Below are 17,700 nucleotides of genomic sequence, written 5' to 3' on the forward strand. Positions count from 1 at the left end.
AAAGGAAAGAAGACAATGGCACCTCAAGACAACACAGAAGAGAGAAGCTCCTTCCAGATCCAAGGACAGAAACGATTTAAACAGTAAGTCTGAAAAGAAGGAGCATAGCATAATAAAGTTTCTGAGAAAGAACAAATAACCTGAGATAAAGGGAAAGTGATTTTTATTTTAATAAGAGAGATGGTTATGACAAGAGCAGAGATGGGGAGATTAAGACAATTGTGGGATATGGTGAGATTCCTAATTATGTGGTGGTTTGAATAAGAATGTTCCGCATAGGCTCATGGTTAAATACGTGGTCCTTAGGTGCAGTCTTACGGAGGAAGTGTGCTTTGGGACAGGTCTCTCTCTGTCTGTCTTTCTGTCTGTCTCTGTCTTTCATCAAGAGCTGCACTCTTAGCTGCTCCTGCTGCCATGTTTTTGCTCTGCCATCATGGATGAAACTCTCTAAAACCATAAGCCCCAAATCAAACACTTTCTGTTATACGTTGCCTTAGTCACAGTGCTATGGTCAGCAATAAAAGAGCCTTTATTCAAAGTCAGAAAGGGCCACTTATCTATGCAATGTTATAGAACAGGAGGAAGAGTCAAGATTGGAAATCACTTCTCTACTCAGAGCATAAATTTATAAATATCATACTTGGTCCAGTAAGTAGTTTCTGTTTTAGAACAATTCTTTTTTTTTTTAATTTTATTTATTTATTGTATGTGTGCTCTGCTGCATATACATCTGCCTGTCTGAAGAGGGCATCAGATCCCCCTATAAATGGTTGTGAGCCACGATGTGATTTCTGGGAATTGAACTCACGACCTCTGGAAGAGCAGTCAGTGGTCTTAGACACTGAGCCATCTCACTAGCCCTAGTTTCAGTTTTAAAATCAATTATATTCCTATGAGAAAATAATCCAACATATCACATACAAATTATCACAGGGTTTCTAATATTTACCTGTAAACTTATTCCAGTTTCTTCTTTACTTTTCTCACTCAAACTAGAAATAGTTGTACCTTGACTTCCTTCTTCAAATGTTGGACTTCTGCTTATTATAAAAACATCTTTTAATGAGAATATATTATGTAAGAGGTTATAAATATATTTATTCTATACTTCAACATAAAGAAACTAATTATGATTACAAAAAGAACAGTGAACCATTTATACTTTAACACAGAGTATCATTTGGACCTGGCATGGAAAAGAAAAATTTGAGAATATTAATTCTACATGTGAAAATTACTCATAATAAGATATATGCCACTGAGAGAACAGGTAAAAAGCTGCGGAGTCTTCTCTAGTGTACCATGGTAAAGAATGACAACAATAGGCAGCACAGGTACTAAAATCCTGGGTGGAAAAAGGTGGCATATAAAATGTCTTATAAAACTCAAAAATGGGGACTACTACACTGTATTTCAAGACTAATACTAATATGACAACTAATATGACATTCCTATATTGGAAGAATGATAAAAAATAGCCTGAAGGTCACCTTTACCCCTGGGAGGGTCTCGTGAGGCTGGGGGTGGGGGCGGCACTGATACTCTGCTTTTGTGACCTTCTGGTACAGCAGATATAACACAAATGTCAAATATTCATCTAGCTCCAACTCATCAAGGTAACACATGTGTAACACCATTGCACGTACTTCTGTCAGGCATCACTTTAGGACCTTGGAATATTAAAACAACTGCGGCTGTAAAAATCTGCTCTCTGAGTCTTGTTAATAAGCCGTGAGCTGACTTTGCTTTACACAGATTGTGGACACTAACACTGAGACTACAGTGTCTCAGGAGCATGCTAACAAAACAGTACTGTCTCTCAAGGACCTACTATGAAGAATTCTAGTAAACAATTGGAATAGAAAATAGTAGTGGTTTGTTTCCTTGACAGTACAGGTAAACTGCTTACCTCCACTCTAGTTACAAACGTGGTATGCTTACTACCTTAGGTCTCCAGGTTGGCTCCTCTAACAGAGCCACTGGGGACTCCTGTAGGTCTCCAGGTTGGCTCCTCTAACAGAGCCACTGGGGACTCCTGAGCTTCTCAGTCTCCTGAGCTTCTCAGTCTCAGTCTCCTGAGCTTCTCAGTCATCCGTCTGTCCTTTTCTCACCAGATCTTTAGGCCTGGGGGTGGAACCCCAAAGAGACCAGCAAAGCAAATGCAGACATACTTGCTTGAAGGCAAGCAGTTCTGCACAAGTTCGCTCCATTCACATAATGGCTAACTTTCAAGTTTAAGATGCTTTTATTTATACTCACAGAGGACATAATATTTGCTCTTGATTAATAAAAAAACTCCGTTCTATGGACCCACACTACTAAAACTCACTCAAACTGCAATCAATGCCAAACACTTGTCTTTATAGATTTATAGTTATCATGAACACAGGGTTACAATGTTCTATAGTGTCCACATAATGTACATTTGTAATTGTTTTCGACCAAAAAGCAGAGATTTAAATATCAAACTAAGAGTGAACAGTCTAAATCTATGTTAACTACTCGTAGAACATGAGAATTCTGGTCCCACTTTTCTAGTCTAAAGAAATATAATAATACATTCCCAGCTTAATGATATCTACAATTATTAGTAGCAAAATAATGTATGTATTTGTATAACTTACATTTGTGATTTCAATTTCTTAGTAAGGCTGAATTACTGGTAAGAAAGTGAGGCTATATATAAATACAAACACTAAGCTATTTAAGACAGGGATTTGAAAGGAGGTTCATGTAATAAAATAATGCAATTTAATACCCTGTTTTCTTGGTTATTTTTCATCACTATCTATGATCATATTTTTAGCTTCTTATAAAAGTTCTAATTCAATCAGAGGAATTCAAATTGAAGTAGCTAGAAAAATAATCAGGTAACACATAAATAAAGCTTATTTAGTCACACACAAATTGATCACATTCCAGTCAAAGAGTAAAATGAATCCTGAAATATGAATTAGAGGTAAATCTAATGTAACCAAAACTAGGAAATCACTCAATCATGAAAACATGTATGGATGGTTTACGTTCCAAGTGATAGCTTAGTTACAGGGAATATACAAACAACCAAGTGTTGCCTCTGTTTAGAAGCTTCCTATCTGTCTAGTCTCTATAGTATAAAAGAGAATATATAATATAACTACAATTCCTATTTTTTCAGAGAATTACTTCTTTAAGAAAATTATTTTGCTTTGATATAAAAAAATCTCTGCCTAAAATGTCTTTTAAATGGAGAAATGCAGCAAAAATAAATCTTTACTATACATTTTTACTGAAACAATATCAACACCAATTTAAATACCAAAATGTCACTGGGTAGTGGTAGCACATACCTTTAATCCCAGCACTAGGGAGGCAGAAGTAGGTGGATCTCTGTGAGTTTGAGTCCAACCTGGTCTACAGAGTGAGTTCTAGGACAGCCAGGGTAGTTATATAGAGAAACCCTGTCTCAAAAAAACAAAAAACAAAAACAAAAACCAAGAAATAATAAACAAATAAATAAAACAAAACCCAAATGTCAAAACCCACTTGCCTTTTCTCTTGCTCATCCATGCTTTTCTTATCTGAATAGATCTCTGCATACAGCAATGCTGTGAAGTGAGCGGCACAGGACTGAGCCACCTTTGCAACCTCAAGATAATTCAAATCTAGCCAGAAAGCCTCATCAAAAGCTGTTCCCGAGGAAGGCCTAGAGAGGAATGAAACACGGTGCCATGTCATTCTAACATAAACAATGAAAGGAGCACAATGGTACGGGATTCACTAGTGTATGGCTATGAACCACTCTGAGACAGCATGGCTGAAGTCCGGCTCTCCGGCATCTTGGAACATAACCTCTCAGAGAATCTAAAGAAAGCCACTAGTCATCATGCCGTACCCTTCTGGGCTCAGCACCCACCCTCTCCATTGCTGGTTGCAAAGGACAGCTTCATGGTCACTTTTAGAATAAAAACATTGTTTCTTCTCAGACAGGAGGTTAAAACAAAAACAAAACCAACAACAAAACTGAAAATCCATGTGATCATCAACTTGATGGACTTAGAAAGACCATGGACACAAGCTCCTGGGCACGCTTTGACACAAATTTCCAGACAAAGTTATTGTCCGATGTAAGAAGGCCCACCCTGAATACGCGTGCCACCATTTCATGAACTCAGATCCTAGACTGAACAGAAAGTGAGCATTGATGGCTCCCTGCTTCCTAAAAATGGACGAAAAGCTACCAGTTGCCTCCTGTTGTTGCCACCACGCCTTCCCCAACACCATCAAATGCACACCTCAGACTTAAAAGGCCCTCTGTCCTTAAGCTGCTTCAGTCAAGTACTGTGTCACAACGATAAGAAAATACGGCTTTTCTCTTGCAATTTTTTGCTCCTATTACCAACGTGGAACTACTTAATTAAGAAGTGTTCACTGTGGTGATGACAGATCAGAACTGGATAATATAGATATTACCCTTTTCAAAATTAGCAATATAGACAGATGTAAGACAACATAATGACTAAATGTACTGGCTCTGGAGTAGTATATAACTATGTACCAAGTTAGCTTATCACTCACTACTAGCTGTATCATTTGCAGCAACAATTCAGCCAGTTCATTCCTATCTGCAAATAATAGAACAGCACATACCATGTCCCTCCATGGTTAGCACTTTAGTATAACACTTAATTGGAAAGTCATATTCAGAGAAGTAAAACTTTTCCACAGAAAAGAACTATACATTTATTGATTGCCAGGAAGATTTTATACATTGAAAGTTTTGATTACCATACACCCCTATTCTTTTTTGTTGTTGTTGTTGTTTGTTTTTTGTTTGGTTTTTTGAGACAGGGTTTCTCTGTGTAGCCCTGGCTGTCCTGGAACTCACTCTGTAGACCAGGTTGGCCTCGAACTCAGAAATCCACCTGCCTCTGCCTCCCAAGTGCTGGGATTAAAGGCATGTGCCACCACTGCCCGGCGGAACTTTCTATGTCTTGGAATTCATAGAGATCTTCCTGCCTCTATTTGAGGCTAAAGGAATGCATCGATAAACTCATGAACTCACTATGTAGCCCCAGGCGAGTCTCAAGTTCACAATCCTTCTCTTCAGCCTTCTAAATACTGTGGTTACAGATGTGCACCATTACGCCCTGCTCAGGAATTTTTATCTTGAAATATTAATATATGACAACTAAAAACAAAACTGTAAATTTTTAAATGTGTATTTTTAAATGTGTATGTGTGTGTCCAAGTTCATCATGTGCTATGGTGCACAAGTGGAGGTCAGAAAACAACCTAGGGTGTCAGTCCATGCCTTCAGCCTGTTTAAGCCAGGGTCTCGCGTGTTTACTGCTGCATATACTAGGTTTGCTGGCCCACAAGTTTCTGGAGATTCTCCAATCTCTGCTTCCTAGAACCTGTTATAAACACTGGGATTAGATGCATATGTTATTAAGCCCAGCTTTTATACAGTTTCTAGAGATTTAAAATCAGGCCACCAGGCTTGTGCAGCATTTTAGGTTTACACAGCAAACACTTTACCCATGGAGCCATCTTCCCAGCACTAAAAAATGTTCTCTAAAAAAGAATTATCTTCTCTATGCCTTGCTAGCATCATTCTACCTCATTAAGTCTGAAACAATTGGCCCCAAAATGAAATACCAGAAAGGGCACTCCCAGCTACAGTTAAGTGTTTTCTTAGAAGAGGATCTACAATAAAACAAAATAAATCATAAACTTTCTAATCACAAAGATACTAAATGCAAGAAAAAATCTGTTAATAAAATAGAATGTTATGAAAGGCATGAGTTGTTTACAACAGAAATGCATGTAGGGTCAAAGAATCTATTATTCTTCTAATTCAGCACCCCATTCTTTACCAATAACTGTCATTACTACCATACATCCATATGGGGCATTAATTACTATGTGTCCAAATCATGCATGCCCGTACACTTCTGGTGGGATCCATGCCAGGTTGAAAATACTTTAAGTTAAAAAAAAATGCATTTATCACACATAATCTACAGAAAATCCTAACACCACAGTATACTATGGGGCACCAATGATGATTTATCTTTTTCATCATATGGCTGGCTATTAGCCACAATCTTAGATCTGAAGACAGGACTGCTGAAAATAGTGGTGCATCCTTTAATCCCAGCACTCAGGAGGAAGATGCATGTAGATCTCTGTGAGTTTAAGGACAGCCAAGGCAACAAAGGTGAAAAAGAGAAAAGAAAGAAGAAAAAAGAAAAAAGAGAAAGATAATGCTGTATTTTCACCAGCCTGGGACATGACTGGAATTTGAAGTCCAGCTTTCTTTCTATGAATGCTGCCACACATTGCTGTAATGTTGAAAAGTCGTAAGATGGACCAGACCATTCTGAGCTATTCCTCCAGAGATCTGATGACCTGCTGGCAGTACACATCAGCTGCCCTTACCCATTTTGAGCTATTTCTGCATTTTGTTAATAACCCTTTGAAGTCTTGAGACAATGGTATACACCTATAACCTCAGCACTCGAAGTGGAGGAACATCAGGAATTCAAGGCCACGCTGAGCTACGTGGTGAATTGAAGGGTACCTTAGGCTACAATGACCTGGTCTCAAAAAAAAAAAAAAAAAAAAATTACAATAGAAACAAACATACGACATTGTAAAGTAACTTACCTAAATCAATTTTGTGGTATTACAAACTTACTACAGATTTTCATGGTAAGTTTCATCCAACTCCGGCTACCCTAAGAACTAGTTTATGAGCAGCCACAGTACTAAGAACTACCTGGGAAAACCACGTGCTCAGTGCCCACATCTTCACTGCCGCAGTAAGCTAACGCCTGCATGACTTAGCTCCTGCAGTATGCCTGCTGGGACAGCTGGAACAAAACTGACAGCTTCCCATCCTCTCCAAAGTGCCATCCTAGATATGGATTATTAAATTAAAAATACACAGAACCACCACACCAATCAATTTTAGCAGTCTGAAGCAGTTGCATATAAAATAATCAGATTAAAAAGCAGCCAGAAGTTACAGTGCCCGGTTCCCATCCCGAGAAACAACTGTTATCATATTACCTCTTCTGCCTTCTCAGATAGTCGACAACAGCAAGCATGGTTCTTTGTGATTTTTTATCCAAACAGCATCGGAGAAAGTTCTCTGACTCTAATGGAAACAGAAATATCTCTTCTCAGTTTCATACTGCTGTAAAAGTATTTTCTTGTTTATGTGTCCTTCTACAGTGTAAGATTATGATGGGTGGCTTGTCCAACACACACCAAAAAAACACTTCTTAATAAATAGAAATCAATTTAATTTAATAGCATCCTTTTTTACTTCAAAGGGAACAGTATGTGTAACATAATCATATAAATATAAAAATATAACGTAAAGAATTTTTTATAAATTATCTCATTTGTTTCAGAAGTGGGTATATCTACTGCTTTGAGATGTTTGTAACGTCTTGTGTGCTAGGCGCTTAGTACATTTACAACCATGAACAAATCAAGACTGTTCCTGAACACAGAACTTGCTGATTAGCCTGGAGGCTCTTAACATGGTTGCACAAGGGGTGTGAGAGAAAAGATATGCTGCAGAAGTCACTTGAGAGTCACCTCACATGGACTAAGAAAGGCCTGAAAGAGAAAGTTACATCAGAAGCCAAAATACCGGGTAAGTCGGGGGAAGGAAGGGGATGCAGACACAGGGAACGTTAGCAGAGTGTGATGTGGATGACAGTGTAGCTCAGGTGGTAAGAGTGCTTGGCTAGCCTGCAGGAAACCCTGGGCTCAGACCCCAGCTCTGTATAAACTGGGTGTCATGGCATGTACCTCTACAGCCAGCACTTGAGAGGCAAAGGCAGAAAAATTAGGGTCCTCCACCGCTATATGAGTTTGAGGACAGTTTGAGTTGCTGTCTCAAAAAGGAAGGAAGGAAGAAAGAAAGAAAGAAAGAAAGAAAGAAAGAAAGAAAGAAAGAAAGAAAGAAGGAAAGAAAGGAAGGGAAGAAGGAAGGGAGAAAGAGAAAGAGAGAGAGAGAGAGAAAGAGAGAGAGAGAAAGAGAGAGAAAGAAAGAGAGAGAGAGAGAGAGAGAGAGAGAGAGAGAGAGAGAGAAAAGAGGAGGTGCATCTGAGGTGGCCACTATCAAGCAGAACTCAGAAGATAGTGAGGGAATCTCTACCTGCTGAACCAGAGCTGGAAAGCAGAAAGGATGAGGGCACAGAGGTAACACAATCGGCAGGATTTGGTATTCAGATGTGTGAGAAAGATTTTTAGTGTGGGCATTTATTTTTATTCATGCAACTGAGCTTGAGATTCATGAGATACTCAAGTAAAGATATGAGACCTCTAAGCACCAGAAAGACACAGCATTTAAGATTTATAGGAACCTACATTTATTGTCATTTTCAACAAGAGTTTTATATATGTGAAATTCTATAGTTCATTTAAGGTAGTAAAAACATGGAAACTCTATAAAGAGATGAAACTAGATCATTTTGCTATTATGTGGTCAGAGCATAAATGTAAGTAGTAAGATGGCTTTAAACAGTACTTATAATAAATTTAGACTTTAAATGTGGACTTACATCTGTACTTCCCCAATTAAACATAGGTGATATATTTTAGATAGTTTGCAAAGTCTCTGCAATAATTTTTAATTTAGGGTTTTAAAGATTATGCTTAAGTATTTTTTAAAATAAACACAATTGCAGTAATCATTATGTGTGTGGGCACTTGCTACATGGGGTTTATGTAGAGGTCAGAGGGCAGAGTGCACAGGCTGGTTCTCTCCTTCCACTGTGCAGGATTCTCAAGACTAAACTCAGGTTTTGGTGGCAAGCACCCTTACCCAAAAACCATTATCGCATTAACCCATGCTTTAGGATTTTTAAATCAGCAATCCCCCTAAATTTCATACGCATGTCCCAGATTATTTTGATGAATAACTTCTAACCTAGGAGGGCTACAGGAGGGGCAACCGTGTTTATGTTTATATTCGCATGTTTTTTTGGTCTATGTTTATATTTGCATGTTTTTTGTCTATGTTTACATTTCCATGTTTTTTTCCATATAGATTTTTTTTATTTTAAAACTTTTAACTAAAATCATACATATTAATGGGATGCCATTTGACTTTTCTTCTTTTTAAAAAGATTTATTTATTATTATTATAAATGAGTACACTGTAGCTGTCTTTAGATATACCAGAAGAGGGGGTCAGATTTCATTATGGGTGGTTGTGAGCCACCATGTGGTTGCTGGGATTTGAACTCAGGATCTTCAGAAGAGCAGTGCTCTTACCTGCTGAGCCATCTCACCAGCCCCCATTTGACTTTTCAATACAGGAATGTATTTTATAATGTTTTAGTCAGGTTAAATATATTTATCTCAAAATTTTATTTGTTTACAATAAGTTTTTTTTAAAGAAAGATTTTTGAAAGTGTGTGTGTAGGTGAATGCAGGAGCCCATGGAGGAGAGAAATGTCAGATCCTCAGGGAGCTGGAGCTACAGGTTAGCCAGCCCACGTGGAGCTGAGACCTGAACTCAGGTTATGTACTTTCCAATTCCTCAAAAGCTTGTCTGTTTGCTTTTACATGTAGTATGTATATAATCACAGTCAGCAGCCGCCCCACTGTTCAGCAGAACATCAGATCTTATCCTACAGAACTATTAACTCAGTAGGCACTCGTCAACTGACCCGCCTCTCTCAACTTCAATGAAACAATGTATAAAAAACGGCAACACGAAGTCTGAAGGGCAGGCACCACAGACATTTCAAATGACCCTGTCATAGGGAAAACAGAGAACTGGGAAAATGGCCTAATCACAATTATGCTGAAATGACTATAATAAGCACAATAAGCTATGGTTTTTATTGAAATGCTATTTCTTGAAATTCAACATGTAAAGCTGTGCCTAGTTTCATGCTTATGTATATTAAACTGTTTTCGTATCCTTCTGAAATTTCAGTTTGAAGAGGTGATCTACAATGAATCGTCAACTGTATTTATATGAGCATTTAAACTCTAGTGTAACACCCCCTCTTTCTGTCTCTGTCTGTCTGTCTGTCTGTCTCTCTCTCTGCCTATGCGTGGCAGTATAGATGTGGAGGCCCAAAGCTGACACTGAGTATTCCTGATTGTTCTCCCTCTGTTTTTCACCCCAGAGCTCCCTGTGTTGGCTAGCTCAGCTAGTGAGCTGGCACTGGGATCCCTCATACCCACCGCTGGTGAGCTGAGGTGAGAGGTGGGCTATCACAGTCACCTGTCTTTTACAGGGTGCTGGGGATCCAAACTCTGGCATCTTACCTGCTGAAGCGTCTTTCTAACCCCCGTAATGTAATTACTTCTGTTAATAAATAGCATCAGAAATGCTCCTGTGATTTATTTGATATGTTCTTTTAAGCCTGAGAAATATTCATTTCTTATCATGGACATAAAGTTGAAGAGTAAGTAAAACACAATCTAATTGTTTCTTTAAAATAATTAAAAAATTGGAAGGATATGATCTAAATGTAAAACATATATAAATACATAAGTTTATGCTTGTATACATATGAATCCAAATGTAGATATCTTTAGTTGTGGGTATGATTATGGATAATTAAAAAAATTTGTAGAACTTTTATTGCCTACAAAAATATGCATGATTTGGTGGTAAAATCTTTTTAAAGAGTTGTTGGCTAGATGTCTAAAAATATAAAAACTCCATTACAACTCTTACATGGCACAACAGCACACATGGACGAGTCAGTTTACATGTTTTTTTTTTTTTCCATTGCTAAAATGGAAGTGCTGTGTTGTTCACGTCTACACTGCGAGCATAATGCCTGGTGTATGGAGTGTCCTGTGAGCTGCCCTGTAACTTACTGCACCATCTTTCTCTAGAGCCAAGATACTAACAGTATAAACACTAACAAGCAGGATACCTGAATCTGAATTTGCAGGAGTTGCTGAGCGGCTTGCTTGGGAGGAATGCTTAAAACAGCTAGTGAAAAATCCTCGGACATGCGTAGACAGCAGAGTTCTCCACGACTCATGTGTATCTTGGAGTAACACATCATGGATCAAGTATGGCAGCACCATCTGGCAAAAGTCAGTTTTCACCTAGAACACGGCATATAATCCACTCAATTGTTTGAATTAGAGTGACATTATTTACTGAAAATGTTCATTCCCCTATTACTAATGTATCAATTAAAAATTACACTGATCTTCCATGAACTCAAAATAATCTAAACAACTACTAAAAGTGTGCATCAAGTAGTGATTAAAATAAAGAAAAACAAGCCCAGTAATACCAAGCAAACCTTGGGAGAGGGTGGCAGGAGCACGAGATCAGAGCCATCCCTGGTTACACACTGAGTTCAGGAAACACAAGATCCCACCTCAAAACAAAGCAACAAAACACCAGGACTGACCCCAGGGACTAACTAAGGCATTAGCAGTACCCGCTCTCCCAGCCAGCCACACCTCAGATCTCAAACACCATTAGCAATTCAAATGGCTCACACACTAACGATTTGCTGAAATCCGCTGTACCAGACCTTCCACATAAAACTGATTAGCTGCCTACCTTTTCTTCATTCAGAAAGCATATTGGAGAATACCAAATGACGTGGAGAAATAGGAGCTGACTTTCAATAACGTAAATAATTTATAATCTCAATTGCTTTAAGCGTTACTACTAATAATTCTAGCACTTTGTAGAATTTAACTAGCATGCTGTCTTCTTAAACCTAAAGCCTGCAGTGTAGTTGTGGCTAAACGGAGATACCCACTTCAATAGCCTTGTAGCAGCTGGATGTGGGTCACCCTGCAGGACGACGATTTACTGATCACTTAGAGTGCTTTTCAAGTACGCAAATCACAATCAGAGACACAGCACTTAAATCAATGGGAAAAGCAAGCAAACAACAAAAACACAGGCTCTAAGTCAGATTAATCCTCTTACTTCACACATTGGCTTTAGTAACTGAAGAATTTCACTTTTTATGCCTCCACTGTCCAGAATGGCACATGTCAGCGTCTTTATCCAAATGTCGTGACCTTCACTTTGAGGAACCCACAGATTCGCATCATCCAGGCCTTCTAAAACATCTTCTTTAACATACCGGGGCACTTCTAAAAACTAGAAGCAGAAAGCCATTTCCTATGTCAAATAAATAACCAGGTACAGACAAATCTACACCTGGGGCCTGTGCACACAAACTAGGTCAGGAAGGAAAGGTACTTGCTGTCAGCCCTCTCGGACCAAATGATCCCAGAACACACATGGTCTAAGGAAAGAACTGACTCTGGCAAGCAATGCTTTCACCCGTGAATGCGTGCCATGGCACACAGATGTACATACGTACACACACACACACACACACACACACACACACACAAATGAAAAATATAAACGTTTAATAGAAATTTAAATCTGAATACAGTATTTGCCTTTTAAAAGTTAGACAGATTAGACCAGGAATGGTGGTTCAGGCCTATAATCCCACCTATTCAAGAGTTGAGGCAGTAATATTCAATATATTGTCTTAAATGGTTTAAGTGAAAAATGGAAGAAAAAAAAAAGAGTTGTGGCAAGAGGATTTTAACTTCAAAGCCAGCTTGGCATCTTAGTGAAATCTTGTCTCAAAATAAAAGTAAAACAGAGTTAGAGGTATAAGTCAGTGATCAAACACAATGCCCTAAGATCCAATTTTTGCTTTGGGAAGCAGGAGCACACTTGTGGGGTGGGGGATTTAAAGCGAGGAAGTGAAACTGTAAAAATATTACCATGTAGGAAGTGAGAAACCTGAACTCTTCTTTTAGCTCTGTCACTCACTGGCAGCATATTACACAAGTCACAATCTTTGCCTCATCTGGCTCACATGTAAAACTGATTCAAATCTACCACAAAACTGACTTCAAAATAAAATGTAAAATTTACAAGTTAAAAGTACAATATTTAGCTGGGAGGTGGTGGCATGCCTTTAATCCCAGCGCTCAGGAGGCAGAGGCAGGTGGATCTCTGAGTTCAAGGCTAGCCTGGTCTACAGAGTGAGTTCCAGCACTGCTATGGCTACACAGAGAAACCCTATCTCAAAAAAATAAAAATAAAAATAAAAAAGCCAAACCAAACAACATTCCCCCCGAAACAATAACAAAAACCCAACTCAAACTAAAACACCCCCCAAATCAAAAACCAAAGAAACAGAAGACCAAACCAACCAAATAAAAAACCTAATACTTTACATTAGGCTAGATTAATAACTTCATTAACAGTCTGTATTACTACTAATTTTACTGGGAACCAAAACTATGATACATTAAAATGACTACTTCAATGATGGGGATTTCCTTTGAACTCAAACAGGTAAAAGAAAACAAAACAAAACAACCCCACCCCTCCACCCCCTGCATATTGCTCTGTCACTTTCTGAAGAGAAATGCTTAGAGGCAGGAGATACAAAAGCTCTTAATGACACTGCAGAGAGCTCTCAACAGGATTGTCATAACGATTAACATACATGAAAGAAGCTTATACGTCTTCTATTTTACCAAAGGTATGCTAAGCAGTAAATGCTTGTTGGCTGATCACAACCTCTAAAATATCCAGGATCAATGATGAATAATATCACAGATATACTGGGAAAGTTTCCCTTAGCCCCAATTCAGCATCTCTTTGTTATCCATTTCAACTTTTCTATTCTGCCTAGAGAAAAATAACAAATCCCTTGAATTCAGTATGTACAGTCTGAATTTTTCTAGCAAGCAGTATATTAGTTACTTAAGAGACCTTTTTCCTCGATGCTCTAAAAGGCTGTAGATAGGTCAGCAATGGATCCGCTGACGTCTTATAATTCTCCCAGAAAATATGTCCAGTCTTTGTAGCCAAAATGTTTTTCAAACAGGTAGCAGCAGCTGATCGAATTTTGACACTGAAAAACATACATAATAAATTTATTAATCTGGAATGCTATGCAAATTTGACTGGGAAAGTTTTAAACTTAATAATTTAAAATATTAGAAACTTATCTATAATATTCTGTAATATTGAAGAAAAAAAGTCAATGGATTTTTAAAATAGTACCTCAGTAAATACAAGTTACTATCAACAGCAATTCTCTTAATTCAGTACAATGACTGTTATATTGGCCATAAATTTAAGAAGAACTATTTGGAAATAATGTAGCCTAATAAATATGATTAGTGAAGATGGCGCAGGGCTGGAGAGATGGCTCAGCAGTTAAGAGCACTGACTGCTCTTCCAGAGATCCTGAGTTCAAGTCTCAGCAACCACATGGTGGCTCACAACCATCTGTAATGGAATCCAATGCCTTCTTCTGGTGTGTCTGAAGACAGCTATAGTGTACTCATATACATTAAATGAATAAATAAATCTTAAAAAAAATTAGCAAAATCCTAATTCACCTGAGGAAACACACTGATATTTTCTCCAGTGATACAAATCATTTTTGAGGTGAGGTACAATACCTTATTCCAAATGTTAAAATTATTGGAAAGATACTTTTTGAAGGTACATACTCATTCTGACAAACCAGTTAGTTGAAAACCATTAACATTTAAAACCTCTAGATAAAAAGCAGAACTCTCTTTTTACTAAAACAAAAACACCCCAGGAAATGGAGGTCTACAAGAGACCTAAAATACGACAACTGACAGAGAAGGTGTTACTGGGCCCGACTGGAGTAAGCATAAGTATCAAAGGACAGTTTAACTTTGTTCGGGAACGTTTTGTCTACTCGGATGACCTCTAACCCTGGATTCATTTTCCCACATCTCATTCCTTAGCAAATCCTAGTGGCTATACTAAGAACATGTCCTAGAACCAGCCATGTCCCTCATGCCCATTATTGGTCTAATTCTTTCTCCTCTGTACTATAGCAGTAATTAGCATAGTTCCTGTTTCTAATTTTGCCCTTCATCACTGTGCAGGTTAATGTTTTGTCAACTTGATGCAAGCTAGAGTGATCTGAGAAGATGCCTTCATCAGCCTGGCTTGTAGAAAAGTTTGAGGCACATGACTGATATTGGAAGGCCCAGCCCACTGTGGGTAGTGCTACCAGTAGGCAGGTGATCCTAATAGATTAGCTGACCCACAGAGCAAGCCAGTAATCGTTCATCGGCTCTGCTCTAGTTCCTGCCTTCTTGAGTTCCCACCCTGACTTCCTTTCCCAATGGACTGTGAAATACCCCCCTTCCTCTAACAATTTACTTTTTCTGGCTGTGATGTTTGTCACCGCCATAGTAAGCAAACCAGAGCAGTCATTGGCTTGTCATGTAATCATGTTATACATGATGATGTACCACAGTACCACTGTATATAAAAACTTATGGTGCATTATCTATGTACACAAACATCCTGTATCACATCTGAAAAAATAAAACAATCTTGCTCTGTCACCCCTGCATGGAATGCTCTACTCCTGTTCTCTCAGGTTAATTCATCATCACACAGATCACACATCACACTTCCTCAAAGAAGTATGTTCTGATCAGCTATTGTGGTTACTTCTTTGATTAACATCCCCTTTGTACGCTGAAATCCCTTAAACACCCAGTGTTTTCCCCACTTCTACAGTTAATGAGAAAAGAACTATTTGTTGCCTATTATTCTTATGCTATGTCACACTAACAAGTCTGTGTATCACCAGACGACGACAACAACAACAACAATTTCAGATTACTGGATTCCAAATCATTTCTGTGGAAAATCTCTTCAAAAAGTCAAGAAAGATTAAGCCAACAGCACATGTTGATAGATTAGCACGTTTATAGATTAGTACATGTTGCAATCTCAGCCCTTAGGAGGTAGAGGGCAGAAGGAAGATCAGGAGTTCAGGATCACCAAGTTATAAGCAAGTCCACGGCCAACCTGAATTATATGAGATTCTCAAAATAAGACAGAGAAAGAAATGGATTTAAAAATGGTAGAAAGATAGAAGAACATTATAAAAAATAAAAAAGAATACCAGTAAAATGTTAGCGCAAGAATTTACATGGTAAGTATACAGATATTCACTGTAAATTTCTTTCCCCCTTATTATATGTATGAAAATTTGTATAATAAAATATTAGGGGGAAAAACCCATTGCCAGACAGTTTAACATAAAACAACAGTAAAATAAAGGTTCATTGAATCAATAATGGAAACATGGTAGGTTAAGAGAGGCAGAAGAAAAAAGTCAAAATACATATATACCTGTTAAGAGATTCCTGGCTTGGAGAAACCCTCCCACAAATGGTAATGATGGGGTAGACAAATAAACAAGTCAATTGAGGAATAAATGAGAGAGCTGGGAATATGAGTCAGTGTTGCTAAAGATGTGCAAGGTCCTGGTTAGTCCCCAGGATTGGAAACAATTAATAACAGTAGTAACAACAAATAAGAAGTCAATAAACAATGAAAAGAAAGAAATCCCACAACCAACAAGCTAAAATACTGAGAATATCTGAAAAATTTGTTTTGAACAAAGAATAAATGAGTAATAGAGAATTCTATTAGTTTAAACCTTCTGAGGTTACAAAACTTTTGCTCCATGGATTATTCTAGAAGAATCAAAATAAAGATTAGCTCGGAGAAACACAGCACTCTGGTTTTAAAAATCACTATTTTTTAAGTGTTATTTTAAGTGTTCTTTACATTCCTGTACTTAAAGTTATTATCATGTGTGTGAGGGTGAAGGTGCATGACACAGCATGCTTATGGGGGTCAGAAGACACCGTTATCCGTTATCATGTGCGTGAGGGTGAAGGTGCATGACACAGCATGCTTGTAGGGGTCAGAAGGCACCATTATCATGTGCGTGAGGGTGAAGGTGCATGACACAGCATGCTTGTAGGGGTCAGAAGGCACTGTTCCGGAGCAGGTTCTCTGCCTTCCCCTTAGCTTTGGGGATCAAACTGAAGCTGTCACATTTGTTGACAGTCCTTTTCCCTGCTGAGCCACCCCGCCAGTCCATATTTCTGTGTTTTAATGGTCTGTGTGGAACCACCTGGCAGCTTACTGATTTATCCTTTGTCTAACTTAGTTTTACTAGAATTTAAAAAAGACAAACTTCATCACCATCAAATATCAGGTATTTGATCACACAAATTCATAAATGAATTTCATTAAAATATACAAGTTTTTTGTTTTTTTTTTAATGTAAGAACTTGAAAGATGAGAGTATGACTCAGTGGTTTAGAGTACTCGTTGTTCTTGTAGAGGACCTGGGTTTGATTATACAGGGTGCTTCACAATCATCCAACTCCAGCTCTAGGCTATCCAATACGCCCTTCTTAGCTACACGGGCACCAGGCATGCCTGTGATGCACATACACATACGCACACAAAAACATTAATTTACATGAAAACTATAAAAACCTTTAAAAAGAAAAAGGAAGTGTTAACTTGGGTGAAACATTAGTATCGTTTTCCTGAAAGCCAGATGTGGTGTCAGCTGACTGACAGGCATCCTCAGGACTCACCTGTCCTCCACCAGGGTGTTGTTCAGGGCAGCCAGCATTATCAGGGTCCATTGAAGTTCTCTGTCTTCAGGTAACCCGTCAGCTTTGGGATAGGACGTGTCTTTGTCATGCTGTACAGCTATGGTAGAGAAATCCAGAGGACCTATTTCTCCCAAACACCTTCCAACAGCCTCTGCAGATAGGAACCTCATTTTAGTAGAGTCATAAAAAAGTATTAACACTGTTTTATCATGCCTCAAGATTTCA

General features: G+C 38.3%; 1 protein-coding gene across 1 annotated transcript in view; it reads right to left on the minus strand.

Moving 5' to 3' along the window:
- The window catches only part of Atm (ATM serine/threonine kinase), a 103,625-nt gene that overhangs the window by 32,183 nt on the left and 53,742 nt on the right, over window positions 1-17,700 (minus strand). The window contains exons 34-40 of the mRNA XM_031344960.1: window positions 17,455-17,626; window positions 13,760-13,901; window positions 11,933-12,109; window positions 10,908-11,085; window positions 7,057-7,144; window positions 3,530-3,685; window positions 950-1,037 (exon numbers count right to left, since the gene is read on the minus strand). Coding sequence (XP_031200820.1) covers window positions 950-1,037; window positions 3,530-3,685; window positions 7,057-7,144; window positions 10,908-11,085; window positions 11,933-12,109; window positions 13,760-13,901; window positions 17,455-17,626 — 1,001 coding nt within the window. The remainder of the gene's footprint in view (window positions 1-949; window positions 1,038-3,529; window positions 3,686-7,056; window positions 7,145-10,907; window positions 11,086-11,932; window positions 12,110-13,759; window positions 13,902-17,454; window positions 17,627-17,700) is intronic.

Source organism: Mastomys coucha, unplaced genomic scaffold (genome assembly GCF_008632895.1).
Source record: "Mastomys coucha isolate ucsf_1 unplaced genomic scaffold, UCSF_Mcou_1 pScaffold23, whole genome shotgun sequence".
Classification (NCBI taxonomy): Eukaryota; Metazoa; Chordata; class Mammalia; order Rodentia; family Muridae; genus Mastomys; species Mastomys coucha.